Here is a 15,408-nt window from a genome sequence, read left to right as displayed (position 1 = left end):
AATCTGTAAAATATATTATATAGTATTAGGAGAAGTATACTATCTTCTATAATCGCCTGTTATATAGCGTACTTAGAGCTGTTTCCTTTATTAATAACCGTGGAAAACTTATAGCTTAAAGGATTACTATTTTTTTAGTTTAGCTGTAATCTATTCTACTCCTAAATATATACTTTAGTAGCTAACGCTAAGTTTAGGTATTAGAGTTACGGTTCGGCTAAAGTAGGATATAGCCTAAAATTAGCTTACTATAGCCTAGGATTAAGCAGTAGGGTTAAGTAGATTGCCTGGGCTCTAGCTTTCCTATACTTATATAAATAACAACTATAACCCTACTATTAAGCCGCTTAACTAACTTTTAGTAACCTACTATACTACTACCCGTATAATTAACCTTATCTACCCCTAAAAAGGCTTCTATAATATTATAATTAAGCCGCTTAACTAACTTCTAGTAACCTACTATACTACCACCTGTATAATTAACCTTATTTACCTCTAAAAAGGCTTCTATAATATTATAATTAAGCTGCTTAACTAACTTCCAGCAACCTACTATACTACTACCCGTATAATTAACCTTATCTACCTTTAAAAAGCTTCTATAACTTTATAATTAAGCCGCTTAATTACTTTAGCAATCTATACTACTACCTAGTATAATTAACCTTATCTACTTTTAAAAAGGCTTCTTTTTTACTATATCTGCACCTAAAATACCTTAAAGGTTGCAGTTCTCGGCTATAAGTAACGTTAAAAAAAGGGTTTAGTTACCCGGCGTTAGGAATTAGTATAGGAAAAAAAAGCCTACTAATAGCAACCCTAAGCACTATAATATCGACTAGGTTAGTAATACTAAAAAGACTAATAGCTACTATAAGGTCCCCTATAGCGACGAGAAGCTTACTAATAGTAATAATAAGGTCGCCGATATTAATAAGAACTTCCCTAATATTAAGAAAATTCTTAAAATTTTCCACTAGCTTAAAAGCGGTAAACGCCCCTAAATATAAGAACCTAAGGAACCTAAAAAAAACTATAGAATCTTTAACTTAGAGTATAGAGAATATAATAAGCTAGAAAACTATATTAAAACCTAAGGCCTAGAAGGCTGGCTTTAAGATAATATTAAGTAAAAAGCTAAAAATAACACCTACTTTCTATAGTATTTATATAGGCTAATATCTTCTCCTATAAATTTAAATACAACTGTTCTACTAAAGAATTTGTTATTTCTATACCTTTTTATTATATATATAAATGCTTTCTTAAAAGTATAGAATATAAGATAGAAAAGTAGCTATAGAAATAAAGAAGTAATAACGAACTAAAGATAATAACCGCTTCTTACTTATTCGCAAATAATATAAACGCCATAAAATTACTAGGAATCTTCCTAAGAAAAAATAATAAAGAAAAGGGCTTAGAGAAGAGCCTAGACTTTGCGTATTAATATACTTTAAACAAACTACCAGCCCTGGTTATAGAAGTAACTAACACGGAAAGTATATACTATTTAAATACTAAAGTAGAAGACTATTTCCGTGGATTATATAAAGATATTTATATTATTATCGCATTTTTTCTAAAGCCCTACTATAATAGTTATAAGGTAATATTCTCTATATAGAAAATAGAGATAGTAGGTAAAAAGCTTAATATCCGCATAATTTTAGATATAGAGGTATATAGTTACTATATCTAGCTATTACGGCTTCTAACTTTAATTATAAAAGTTCCGCAATAAAAAAAAAGGGCCTGTAGATAGCAACGCTTTAAAACTTAGCCTTTATAACTTTGCTATAATATAAACAGCTAGTAAACGTTTGCTAAACAACTAAGATAACCCGGAGTTTACTATTTCTAGGTAAGAACTTTGCAAATTTCTGGATTCTGCAAAGTAGAAAGAAAAAAATATCGAAACTAAAACGTATAATAGATAAGTACTTAAGTATTTTAAAAGTATTCTCTCTAACCGTTTTAAAGTGCGCAAACTATAAAATCTACCCCGAAAATAGCGTTAATACTCTTAGCCGGCTACGTACCTGCTTAGAAGTATACCGCCTATATTCGCCTTAAATAGAATACTATACAGAGATTATATATATAGCGGTTAGGTTTAACGCGCTATACTAAAGTATAGTAAGTATATAGTAGTTGCAATATTTATTTACTTATTAGGCGCTTTATAGGATAAGTAAAGCGGATACCTAGGGTAGTAATAGGTAATAGATTAGGAATAAGCTTAATTACCACCCCCTTATTCTCTCCGTATTACCCTTCTTTTCTTTTCCTGCCACCCCCCCTATATCTAGCCTAGCGCCGGCCCGTATTAATATTATTCTACTAATTATATTTACTTACTATTTATACTTAATAAGGAATTTATATTAACTATATACTTATAATATATTAACACTATATCCTCTATATTACCACCCTTACTGCTATACCGCTCCGGCCGCCCCCTTAGGGCCGCTATATATCCGTAGATAAGGGTATAAAGTCCGTTAATAATTAGGTAAAAAAGGAAAAATACGCGATCGTTAAATATAATAATAAAATAGATAAGCGCACTCCACCTTAGGTGTAGAAGGTGCTTATTTATTGCGATTATGCGGGTATATATAAGCCGGCTAATAGAAAGAAGAACACCTGTATAAAGAAGTCTAATTACCTTATAAAAAAAGCTTTTATAAGAAATCTATAGCTAAGTAATTAGTTTTTTAAAGTTAAGGTTTCTGTTTATAATTATAAGCCGTTTAATACTAATAAGGGGACTCTAGCCGTATACTAAGATCTAGATAAGGATATAATTTAAACTATATATAATTAGCTTAATAGAGGCACGCCTGTTAGTACTATTTTTAATAACCTACTTACTAAAGGCAAGGATATAACTATATAGAACCTATATAATAAGAAATAGAAGTAGAAGAAAATAAAGCTTTAGAGGCTTACTTTAACTTAGGCTATACTTAAGGTGCTTAAGAAACACGGCGGTAATAACCCGGACGCTTATTACTACTATAAATATAAGCTAAATAAAGTAAACTATATTAAGTATCTATACTTTATATATTCTAAGAGTGTTTAGATATTCCAGAGAAATCCTAATATTATTCTTCTTAACTGCACCTATAAAATAAATAAGTTTAAGATACTGCTTTTTTATATTAACGGCGTTATTAACTAGGGCAGGAACTATAAGCTAGGCTATTATTTCCTTTTAGAAAAAGAAGAGGGGGACTATATCTTTATAGTATATAAGCTTTATCTTATATACTAGCGCCTAGGAGTTTTACCAGGCGTTTTTATTATAGATAAAGAGCTAGCACTTAAAAATACGCTGGCTAAGTTCTTTCCTACTATTTCTTAACTCCTGTGTAAATAGCACGTGCAGAAGAATATCGCTAGCAAGGCTATAGCTATCTAGAAGAATAATAAGCAAGCAGTAACTAATATTATAGATCTATAGAATATAGTATATACCTCTTAAAATCTAATAATAGCTAAAATTAAGGCTATATAGAAAAATTAAAAGAAATTTATTAATAAGCTTAACTTCTGCCTAGTAAAACCTATAGAAGATAAGTTTATAGCCGCTTAGAATAAGATAAAATTAGATTATATATATAAATAACTCCTAATTAATTACCTTACTAAAGAGTAGTAGCTATATAAAAAAGAGATTGCTATATATTATACTAGCCTTCTGCCGCACTTTAGCAATACTATAACCTTATAACTTAAAGGTTTAAACAGCAGTATTAAATTATATCTTTAGATTTTAACAAGTAACTTATATAATATAGTTATACTACTATCTTAATATATTCACCGCTAAGGTATAGAGCTAAAGAACCAGCTTAGCCGATAATATAGAGCTCTTTAGCACGAGGTAAAGCTGCCTAAATTTAGTAAAGTTATTGGAAAAGTTACTAAGCAGGGCCTTTAATTAATCGCCAAGCAGATTAAAAAGGCTAAGGATAATAATTTTAACCTAATATATAATAGAATATTTAGAGGAATATACAGTATACTATGCTATTATAAAATATATAGAAAACTGCACGCTATATTAATAGCTAAGTATAAAGTTATACTAAAGGATATTTATTAATACTAGTAGTTTAATCGTCCTATTCTAAATAAAGTAGACCTTCCTATAAATCCTTTCCTTTTTATTAAGGCTCTAGTAATTATACAGCGTTATAAAGGCCGGCTAATAGGCTTTACTACACCTTATTAAATAATAGCAGGCTGTGGCCGTAGTAGTAGCTGTGGCAGTAGCAGTAGTAGTAGCAGTGGCCGTGGCTGTAGCCGTAGCCGTGTATCTATATCTATTAACTTAACTTAATATAATTAATCTTAATTCGAAATTAATACTTAATAAGATCTAGTAAGCGTAGTGCAGTAAGTATAACAGCGTAGTAGAGGACTAGGATTACGTAAAGGAATATTATATCTCCGGCGAACTTATAAAACTACTGCTTGTATATAATAAAAGCAGAGTATTATAAGTAGATAGGAACTAATATAATTAATGCAGATTATAATACCAGCTAGCTAAATTACTATAGCAGGTGTTTCTATAAACACGCCGGCGGTCGAGAGAACTATTATAGTATTTAATAATTCTATATAGTTTATAAATATAGTACTAAACCTTTCTGCTAGATAAGTAGACACCCTAACAGCGGCCTAGGGCTCTATTTCCTTAGTTCCTAACAGTTAAACAGCGCTTAAAAATAGCCTTTTATATACTTCTAAGAAAGAGGCTATTTATAGTAAAGGAGAATTTTTAGGTATAAGACCTTAGTATAATAGTATATACGGCGTTCCTTTTAATTAGCAATTAAAAGGCGGCTATCTAGGCGCTTTCTACTTCTAGACTAGCTAGAGTAGATAGAGTAAATAGACTGTTATTATTATATATATATATATTCTATGCGATTCGTATATACATTTTTTCCGATTTATATAGCCTTACCGTTTTACGTATCTAATAAGCGAGTAAATATAATTAGTAGAATAATATTAATACGGGCCGGCGCTAGGCTAGATATAGGGGGGGTGGCAGGAAAAGAAAAAAGGGGTAATACGGAGAAAATAGGGGGGTAGTAATTAAGCTCGTCCTAGATTAGATTATATCTGGCGGGGTATTAGTATTAGTATTATTTTTTAGAACGTAAAAGCTAAGCTTAGTTACACCTATTAATTCTAAAATATTGCCTTTAATTATAGGGGAGAGATAAATATATACCCCCTAATTACTCTATATATATTCCCTTTTTACTCTATATACAACCTCTACCCCTCTATTACTTTACTACCTTCTAATTAGCTCGGAGCACTAGAGCCTCTAATTCGCTCGCTTAACTTATTTACTAATTCCGAATACTTTTTCTAAATACAACAGCTAATACAGCCGTATATAAGCTTTTATATAAGCTTATATATAAACTTATATATAAGGCTATATATAAGGCTAGACAAATCGGTATAGCTATATATCCTCTCCGTTTTACAGCTTATTCTTTCTAATTTATATAGCTGTATATACAGCCGTACGTAAGCCCGTACGTAAGCTTATACGTAAGGCTATATAAATCGGTATAGCTATATAGCCGTATATAAGCTCGTACGTAAGCTTATACGTAAGGCTACACAAATTGGAAAGGATGCACTGTAAAACGGAGAGGCTGTATAGCCATGCCGATTTATAGCCATGCCGATTTGTATAGCCTCACGTACGAGCTCACGTACGCTAAGTGAATGAGAAAGGCTACACGTGCGGATGCACGTGAGAATAGAGCTCGGGACGAAGCTCCGAGCCGCTCTAGCCGATCAAAAGATCGGACGAGAAGGGGGGTGTGCGTGGAGTGAAAAGAGGGTGTGCGTTTATCGGGGGCTAGTAATCAGTAGTCGCACACCCCCATTTTAGTAAACGCACACCCCCCCCCCCCCCCCTCTCCCCCCCCCCCCCTCTCCGGTCCAATCTCCTAATTGGCTAGAGCGGCGCGGAACTTCGTCCGGAGCTCTATTCTCACGTGCATCCGCACGTGTATTCTTTCTAATTTACTTAGCCATACATAAGGCCGTATGCAGGCCGTACGCGGGCTGTATTTAAAGCTGTATATAAAGCTGTATAAAAGAGGTTGTATGTATAGCTGTACGAGAGAGGCCGTATGCGAGGCTGTATATAATGCCGTACTTAAGAGGCTGTACGCGAGGCTGTACGTAATACCGTATGTAAGAGGCCGTACCTATAGCTGCACGTGCAGCCTCTCTGTTTTATTGTATTGCGACCTGCCGTGCCTCTGTGCCTAGAAGGATACTAAAACTTTTAAAACCTTACCTTATAGAGGCTCCTTTCCATCAAGCCTAGCCGGCCTGCATCGCCACCTGAATTGCTGTCTGCATTACTGTCTGCATCGCCGTCTACGCTCGCTCACCTATCATCGCGTCGATCGAAATAGCGTGGTCGATGCCACAGCAGTGAGGAGGGTAGAGGGACTCGGTCTGCAAGGCCCGTTCGAAAACTCCTTCGCACGTGAAGTACACACCACGTGGTCTTTGCATGGCCTGTGATGCGCTTCTTCTCGCGAGAGGCGGTCGCGGCAGAACACGCATTCTTCTGAGAGAAGTTCCATTGCGGAATGGTGGAGGGTCTCGCTGGCTATTCTTCCGTAGTAGAGTGGTGGCGTAGAGGTCGCGCGTGATAATTCAAGATATGAAATGCTGTGATGCGCAGAGAGCCGATAGGTTGGCAGCGGCTTTGAATTGGCTGATTTGGACTTCAGAATCGGATAGGTACTGCGCTTCGTAGACGGTGCCGTGCTTGCTTTGCTGTTGCGGTGGTGACATTGATGTGTGGAGGCGACCCAGTGGCCTTTAGAATTATTGCAAGTTGTTGCAAATTGCAGAGCGGGAGGGTTATCAAATAGCAATTTCTCCTCTTAGTGTCCGTCAAGCGAGTTCTTGCTACCATGGGACGTTGGTCCGGAATCCGGGAATTGGTACTGTAGTCGCACAGCCATGGCTCACCTGCCGCCTCGACAAGACGCAAATTTCTGGGCCTAGTCTAGACTCGATGTCAACACCTCTTAACGATTGAGCAATCTACAGTGGCATGGTAAAATATTTGCCGGTGCGATTCATTGGGGATAGGGATTTTAGGGTCCATCATTACTCTTCAAGCTCGCCTACGGAGTTTGCCGGTTCGGCGAGCGAGCTCAAGAGAGAATTTGAAGTTCGAACGCTTGCCATTACAGTTCCAGCACACTCCACTATGATAGAGGTGGTAGAAACGTGCGCAGGTGATGATCTGGACGCGATGGCGTTGCTCAGCGAGTTGGATTCCAAGCCTCCAAGCGGCGAGGCAGGACAACGAGGACAGCCTATAATGCTGCCGTACTGTCTCTAGGCCATGCAGTTTCTGGCATGCCGAATCGTTAGCGTCGCGTGTCGATATGAGATGGCAACATCACAGGGAGCGATGAAGTTGAGGTTGGAGAAGCTGGGAAGCACGAACACGGGAAGCCAAGAGGAGCCGCCGCCCCGTCTCAAACAGCCAAGCATCTCCGCTTTCTTGGCTTTCCGCCCTTCCACCTGAGCAACCACAGCTACCCTCTCCGTGATTTCTGAGATTCAGTCACGTGATCAGATCTGACCAAATCTCCTCAACAGTGGTACGAAAGAACTCCGCCACCCATCCTGGCGGACAAGGCACGCGTTGCTGCTAGGCATCCCCGCCCATCGCTCGAAAGGACGCGTCGTCTTGCCACCAGAGGCCAACACGCTGCCGTTCAGAGACGCCAATTCCGTCTAGTGGCCTCAGGGGGCTTATATGGAGGCCACGACCTCAAGAGTTACAGGACCGTATGTACCGTTCCTGTGACCTTCGCGCCTTCAGCCAGCTTCTTGCCGCCAAAACGGCTTGTTGCTGACTTCATACGATGCCGATTTGTCATCCGCTATCCGTATCATCCACATCGAAAACATTCCTATTTTCCCACCTCACCGCTTGCCTGCAGGGAAGTTGTGCATGTCGCACACAAGCCCGTATTTTCAGGCTAAATCACATACACATTCTGCAATGATCCGACATAATAATGCCACCAAGTCATCCTTCCGAGCAGCCCGCAACGAACTCGGTCCAGGTAGGCCGAAGCCTCGAGGCTATGATTCCGTGTCTAATCGTTAATTATTCAGGTGGTCAATTTCATTTCATTTCCATCCAAAGTCCAGATGACGCGACCGACCGCAAAGCGAGGCGCCTGGCCCGGTCGCATGCTGTTGCGCGGGGCCTCGAGAAAAAGCGAAAGCTTCAGCAAGAGTCGGGTCATAATTTCCGTGCAGTAGTAGTGTCTTTGAAAGATGATCCTAGCCGACCCGCGCGCGAAAGAAAACGATGCCAGACTCTTGTCGCATCACCACCCTCTCTCTTTGCAGATGCGCCCGACGGCCCCGATCCGTTCCAATCGCTTGCTGCAGAGTCGCCAAGACTGCAAGCATTGCATAGTCAGCGTAAGATCTTCGCAACACTCAGAACTACCCGGCAAATGCTTACATGGGATGCTTCAGACAAGGCCCAGCGGGCGGCGGAGCCTGCCTTTAGCATGTTAGATGAGCTTGTGCTCCAGAACTTCCGCTCCGTTCTTCGAAAAAGGCCGGATGATGACGCTCTTCTAAGTGCCTTCATGCTCACATTCGCATTTGCCGTCACTGCTAGCAGCATCGCCACGGAGTATCTCAGGTTCCAGAGCGAGGCTCTGAGTTCCATTCGACAGAGGATGAATTCTCCGGATAGAGCTACTTCGGAATCAACACTAGGGGCCATTCTGCTGCTCGCCGGTATAGATGTCTGAAACACTTCTCTTTTTAATATCCCCAAATTTGACTACGCATGCGGCCGCAAAAGCTGACGTTTCAATGTTACAGGCTCGGCTTGGAATGCCGCGTCAAGTTCAACTTCACATGGGCGCAATACACCAGCTTCTTGACATATGCCGAAGAAAGGGGGTGTATCTAAGTGACGGGATCAAACGTGCCATCTTCTGGTGAGCGACAATACAGCGTTTCTTAGCCGCTCATTCTTACATTGATTAACAGGTCAGACTTAAATGCCTCGGTGTTGACAGGGTCAAGTCGAATTGTCGATCACACAACCTTTTCCGAGCTTCAGTGGCGCAGAGATCCTTTCTCCCCAGATTTCTTTATCCTGCCGCCTGGATTCCGGGCCCAGTCCTACCTACTGGGCGAAGAGTTCGTTGAGGTGCTCAAGGACATCTCTGCCTTGCAATGTATTCGAGACTCTACCTTTTTCGGCAGAGAGGATGTAATATCGATGGCACATATTGATAACCACCAAGCATCTATCCAGTCGCGGCTAGTGAGCTTACCGAATCAATCTTCAATCTCGGAGTGTTGCCATTTAGCAGCATATCTATGCTCGGCAATGCTGCGTTGCAAACTTTGGCGTGCTTCAACCATTCCCGTAAGCCAACCGCATGACAGCCTAGTGCCTTATCGGTTGCACTGACTGTGAATGGAGTAGTCCCACCTTTCATTACAGCTACTCTGCAAATTACAACAAGCGAATAACGATCTCGTATGGGATGACCGGCCTGATTTACTGGCTTGGCTCCTGCACATCGGCGGGGCTTTTGCCCCTACAGGACCTATTCGATCAGAGTACGTGGTATTGTTGCACTTGAACCGCAGCACCAGGCTTAGAGGGTTGTATACATCATGGCCGGAATTGCTCGCAATTCTGAAGCAGTTCATTTGGTCAGAAAAGGCATTCATGTCGCAAGTTAAGGCGTTCTGGGAAGAAGTTCCCGGCTACACTATATCTTAGTCCGGCGGGGAGGTCTTCCTCTGTGCCGGAATGTTTAGTTTTCGCATTTGTAATCGCCTGCTTATTGCACTAATGAAACAAATCTTAGCGTAGATATTAGCGGGCAGCTAAGTGTTGATTGGTCAGAGATGCAGAACCATACTCGGAACGGGTAAGTAAAGTCGCCATTTTCCTCGAATGGAAGTATCTCTGTTCCCTATTAGGCTTTTGGGGGCCTTCTTAATTCCGTTTTGGGATCTATCTCTGTTCCCTTTTTGGAGCTATCTCTCTGCCCAAGTTGGTTAGACCGCTCGTTAAAGAGACATCACATTCATCCGACAACTGCGGTAATTCTACTAAGAAACGAAGAGTATAAATACTTGGATGTGCTCGAATTCATATTATCAATACCTTCATCGTCCTGCCACACTCGAGAACGAGCGTCCAGAAATCTTTGACCATGCCTCCTCAATCACGTCTTTTCAAGCCACTCAAGATAGGCGATGTGGAAGTTCAACATCGAATCGGGATGGCTCCACTTACTCGCTTCCGTGCAACTGATGATCGAGCACCGACGCCCCTGATGAAGGAGTACTACGGCCAACGGGCCGCTGTGCCTGGCACCATGATTATCACCGAGGGAACCTTCATATCGGCATCCTCCTGTGGCGGCTTCGCCAATGCACCGGGACTTTGGCGAGAAGACCAAGTTGCTGCCTGGAGAACCATCACCGACGACGTTCACAGCAAAGGATGCTTCATCTTTTGTCAGCTATTCGCCATGGGCCGTGCTGCAAATGTCGAAACGGCCGAAAAGGAGGGCTTTCCCATCGTGGCACCTAGTGCCATTCCGATCGAAGAAGGCGCTGCGGTGCCACAGGCCATGACCATCGGAGAGATCCGGCAGACAGTCGGAGAATTTGTAGAGGCTTCAAAGAATGCCATCCGGGCGGGCTTCGATGGCGTGGAAATCCATGGTGCTAACGGCTATCTCCTCGACCAATTCCTCCAAGACGTCAGCAACACACGCCATGACGCATATGGTGGGAGCGTGGAGAACCGGTCCCGCCTCCTCGACGACGTGCTCACGGCTGTCACCAACGCCATAGGCCCACAACGCGTCGGGCTCCGTCTGAGCCCCTGGAGCACGTTCCAGGGCATGCGCATGGCAGATCCGATCCCGCAGTTCACAGATGTCATCGCCAAAGCCCGTCGCTCAGACATTGCGTATCTCCACCTCGTCGAGTCGCGCATCTCCGGCAGCGACGACTACGAGGGCCATGAGCAACTCGAGTTTGCCTACAAGCTCTGGGACGGCCCGCTGCTTGTCGCCGGCGGGTATACGCCGCAGGAAGCAAGGGAACTTGTCGACGTGACGTACCCGGATAAGGAGATCTTAGTCTTGTTTGGCCGGCACTTCATTGCGAATCCCGATCTTGTGTTTAGGATTAGGCAGGGGCTTGACCTTCATGCGTATGATAGAAGCACGTTTTATGTCGCCGGGTCGCCGGCGGGATATGTGGATTACGCCTTTAGCGACGAATTTTTGACAGAGGAGCGCGAAAAGTCGGATTGACTTGGTCTTGAGGACGCATTAGAAGACGGAGTGCTGGTTTAGTGGCAATGTGATGTTAATTATAGGAACAGCCGGAAGGAGCTTCATGAGGCACAGGTCAGGCGCGGTGGTAGCGATGAAGATTGAGATGAGCAAGTAACGTGCTCTATATTCATAATACAACCAGTGCGTTACTTTAGATCTTCTCCATCCTCCGTATAGTGCCTATACACGTGACGAGTTGGTGGATAGAGGCGCAAGGTTTCTTTCACGATCTCATTAGCACAAAACCTGGGAATACTAGATGCGATAGGATTTCCTCGGACGTTATTCCTTGAAGGCCCCGGACGCCCTTGGGTGCCGATGGCCATGGCTGCTGGAGATTGAGGACGCTGTCGCCCACCAGACCGTAATGCAGCGTAACTCCCCTCTCGATGTAGTTCTCATGCCACAAAAATTGGTCATCTCTGGGCCAGTTTTTATTGCATCTTTTACCGCGACACGCGTGGGAAGAGTCACAATGCCTGCGCGGTAGGTGTCGCGAGACGAATTTCGAAAGCAGGGTCAGAACCAGGAGTAGAAATGGCTTTTCGGGGGGGCTACCAGTCGATGACGTCGATGATCGTGGACTATTGGATAGTCTTTAGACCTATTGTGGTTCCCGGGTCACCGATATAGCAAAAGTACGAAAAGAATGAGTATAGCCGTACTTGTCTAGGAAGCGTGCCGTGAAAACAAAGGTAGAGTTGACGACCGCCGTAGGTGGTCCCATAAGAGGACATATCTCGTCACTCTGGTCTGCGCGCGGGCTGCGTTATCTTTAGAATTTGTTGAAATCTCTTCCACGAGCTGCCAACTATGTCGCGGCCAAGCACGGTTGACCGATAAGGGATCTGGCAGCTTGTCAGCCTTAGTGGGCCCCATTCTCACTTATGATGTCGACATTCTCAACGCCCATGCTCTTCAAACCTCCTCCACCTCTTGCTCCACCTCTTTACCCGGCCTCCTAAACACACAAGCAGTCTCTCCTACGTCTAAAGCAAGCTCGCTCTCAGCATACGGCAATACGACCTCAAAGACCCTCGGCGTTTTGACCTCCTTGACTCCCTCCATCAGCCTACTCTCCAATTGTAGCCACTGGTTCTGCCAAACCGTATCCACGAGCCTGATGCGCAAGTCCTTCAACCCCCTCATCTGCGCCAGTGCTCGCCACGACTGCTGCCAGTACTCCGTGTCCTCCCGAAACGTAAAGTGGTACCCGCCAGGTCTGATGTAGTAAGGAAGCCCACGGATAGCCCAACGGATACGTAGGATACGGATGGCATTCAGACGCGCGGGCAGGAGGAGTGTTGATAGGTGTATGAGATGATTTGAATACAAAAGAGAAAACGTGTTTGCGGAATACAGATACTCGATCGCTTCGGAATATCTACGTCTCATCAGCATCACTATACAGACATGATAATTCAGCCACATCAGCTTTTATTCGTCTCGAATTTACACTCTTTCAGATGGAGGCAAGATCGGGGTCGTGAAAGAAAGGGAATGGACTTCTCACATCTGCCGGCACGTGACCAATACGCTCAAGACTTTGGGTGCCATCTTCCCATAACTCCTGAATTCGTTGATCCGACACCCACACATCACCTTCTCGGGTGCTGAACATACAAAGTGGGACAACACACGCATAGGTATGATGAAATGAATTACGTAGCCCCCGAGCACCTCGGCCCAGATTTGGCGTCTGATCTCCAGCGGCAGACGAAACAAAATAGAACTTTGGTCAATCGTATAAGGGATAGAGGTCGACGGAGAGCGCGGGATAGTAAGGGCGCGTTTTCGCGGTTTTGGGGGCAAGGGTGGGTCGAGTTGGGAGGATTTGCGCCGTTTGGGGAGCGAAGAGATAGAGGAGCGCCGATGGGGAAGGTGGAGATGGATGCAGAAGAAGGGGCTGCGGTGGGAATGAGGCATTTTCGTTTTTTGCTTTTGTCTTTGGGGAGTAGAGAGTGGAAGAGGGATGGGATGTAGGCGCGATGGAGTTGGTGTGATGATGATGGGTGTGATAGAATGCATCGGGACAAGGGTGTGCGGGGAAGCGGGTGGCGCAGTCCGGGGTGTGGCGTCTATCCCCGGGGACACGTGAGACGTGTTGGAAGCAACTAATTCTATCCGGCTTTATGAACTGGGGGTTTGTAAAGGTGGTTCCATTATACAGTTGGCGAAGCTTGCACGCCAACCGACATTATGTCCAGCTGGATCATAGCCCTCTCCATCAATCAAATAGACCAGAAGGACCAACCCGTTTGACCGGATATACCCGTGCTCCAATCTTGATTTGCGCCACAGGCTCACCTGGAAGATCGGCCACACCTTCGGGGTCCGGCAGGTTCAGATGGAACGAGTTCAACGACATGTCCTCCGCATGCTGCTCCGCTATTCGAAGCAACCCCTTCTCCTGCCGAAACCAACCTCGCCATGAGCTCGGTAAAGGATGCCACATATCTACGTGAAAGCGCAGGTGACGGAGGCCCTTCATTGACGCTATGGTCTCCCAAACGAGGCTCCAGGGCCACTCTGGCTCAGACGTTGCGAATGATACACCATCGGTGCTCCAGCGAATACAGAGCGATCTGATGCCTTGGAAGGACTCAGGGTGGAGAAGACGAGGTAGATGGATTAGTGCCGGGGCGATGTCTTTGTTGATCAATGTGACGAAGGTGTTGGTGGAGTAGAGTATGGGGATGGCTTCGTGGTGGCTAGTACGCGTGTTAGGTGGGAGTCAGCGTCAAGTCTTAGAGGATTTGACAGAATTATTGGGGTTCATAGCCATTTATAGTGGTGTGTATATACGTACAAAGCCTGTCGCGAACTTGATCGAAACGGACACTTGGGGGTACTCACATTTGTCGACATGTCAAAGGCAACGATAACCTCCTCGCGATCCTGGAATCTGGTCCTGCGCCAACATGTCCGCACCTACACTTCTGCCCATCCGGCCTGTAACAGTCATAAGCGCGTAATCCATCCTGGAGTTTGTACAAATGAATGACTGAACCGCTGATGACTTCTCGATAGATCATTTCGCGAAGTTCCAGTGGAAGCCGTGCTAGAAAGGAAGACCGAGATGGATCTTGCCGTTGCGCGAGATATGGTAGGCCTAGAGACCACGCTGCATCATCGATCAGATCTTTGTTTGAAGGAGGCTCATCCTTCGGTGGTTCCTCGAGAGTCAGAGGGTGCTCGGAACCTTCGACACCAGTTGCGGTTGCGATAGATTGATCTAGTGGTTGTCTCTCATGGCATTGCGGCTGAGGCTGCCGGTTTTCTTCACGAATTGAAGCACGACTAGCATCTTTAGTAGCCTGAGCCTGACGTCTTCCGCGTTTCACTCTTCGGATCCAGCTGACGACACGAGGAATTGCGGCAGTTCGAGAGCGCTTTGATGGCTTGCTCTCAGCAGGAGGAGCCATATTATTAGTTGAGGTGATAGTCGTACCCTCAGACTTCTCCGAAAAGAGAGTCAGTCAGTAGTTGCAGGATGGAAGAAGATCGCTCCAAGGCGCGGCTGAAGAACGGCGGGCGGGTGATGCCTGAAGTCCCTGAGGCTGCAGGTGGGGCGCTGATCAAGCCACAGGCTGCGCCACACAAACCACGTGCAGTCTTCCAATTGGTCCTGATAACCTGCAAGCTGAAGAAGCAGAAACGTGACCTATAGAGGCAATTCTGGATACATGGAAGAAGACGGACCTTTGCTTTGTCGCGATACACAAAACATGGTAGAAACAACGACGCGGCGATTTCCAGAGCCGGTCATCTCCCGAGGTCTGTTTACCACCACGAGCAATCTGCAGGCACCGCCCCGCCTCGCGACAACACATCCTCGTCAGCTCCATTCGAAGCCATCCATGGCCCCCTCCGACGAGTTCCTTGACGCGCTCACCTCCGTCATCTGCGTCCCGTTCCACTGCGCCAGAGGCATCAAAGATGGCCAAAAGCCCCGTCAAAAGGG

At 44.3% G+C, this 15,408-nt stretch overlaps 3 protein-coding genes across 3 annotated transcripts; 1 reads left to right on the top strand and 2 right to left on the bottom strand.

The window, feature by feature from the left end:
- Positions 1–8,186: 8,186 nt before the first annotated feature.
- BDZ99DRAFT_484550 (putative N-ethylmaleimide reductase) lies at positions 8,187–11,420 on the top strand (the record flags this gene model as incomplete). The annotated part of the gene is made up of 5 exons (XM_033722649.1): positions 8,187–8,532; positions 8,590–8,859; positions 9,123–9,502; positions 9,563–9,841; positions 10,293–11,420. 5 exons carry the CDS (start codon positions 8,187–8,189, stop codon positions 11,418–11,420), a joined length of 2,403 nt encoding a protein of 800 aa, XP_033584984.1.
- Positions 11,421–12,066: 646 nt separating this feature from the next.
- BDZ99DRAFT_25484 (uncharacterized protein) lies at positions 12,067–13,449 on the bottom strand. Its single transcript, XM_033713731.1, has 2 exons — positions 12,958–13,449; positions 12,067–12,828 (listed from the first exon to the last, which is right to left on the bottom strand). Exons 1-2 carry the CDS (start codon positions 13,368–13,370, stop codon positions 12,363–12,365), a joined length of 879 nt encoding a protein of 292 aa, XP_033584983.1. The 5' UTR covers positions 13,371–13,449; the 3' UTR covers positions 12,067–12,362.
- Positions 13,450–13,567: 118 nt separating this feature from the next.
- On the bottom strand, positions 13,568–14,954 carry BDZ99DRAFT_25455 (uncharacterized protein). Its single transcript, XM_033713726.1, has 2 exons — positions 14,301–14,954; positions 13,568–14,155 (listed from the first exon to the last, which is right to left on the bottom strand). Exons 1-2 carry the CDS (start codon positions 14,867–14,869, stop codon positions 13,672–13,674), a joined length of 1,053 nt encoding a protein of 350 aa, XP_033584982.1. The 5' UTR covers positions 14,870–14,954; the 3' UTR covers positions 13,568–13,671.
- Positions 14,955–15,408: the final 454 nt, after the last annotated feature.

The sequence above is a fragment of the Mytilinidion resinicola genome (genome assembly GCF_010093595.1).
Source record: "Mytilinidion resinicola strain CBS 304.34 unplaced genomic scaffold BDZ99scaffold_1, whole genome shotgun sequence".
In the NCBI taxonomy this organism is placed as follows: Eukaryota; Fungi; Ascomycota; class Dothideomycetes; order Mytilinidiales; family Mytilinidiaceae; genus Mytilinidion; species Mytilinidion resinicola.
Note: the sequence above shows the minus strand (reverse complement) of the source record. Positions and strands in the feature narration are given on the sequence as shown.

Coding starts and splice junctions, on each gene's coding strand:
- BDZ99DRAFT_25484 (XM_033713731.1), bottom strand. CDS start 13,370: ATGCCTCATTCCCACCGCAGCCCCTTCTTCTGCATCCATCTCCACCTT. Junction 12,829..12,957: donor TTGGTCACGTGCCGGCAGAT/GTGAGAAGTCCA, acceptor GATGAGACGTAG/ATATTCCGAAGCGATCGAGT.
- BDZ99DRAFT_25455 (XM_033713726.1), bottom strand. CDS start 14,869: ATGGCTCCTCCTGCTGAGAGCAAGCCATCAAAGCGCTCTCGAACTGCC. Junction 14,156..14,300: donor CCTTTGACATGTCGACAAAT/GTGAGTACCCCC, acceptor CACGCGTACTAG/CCACCACGAAGCCATCCCCA.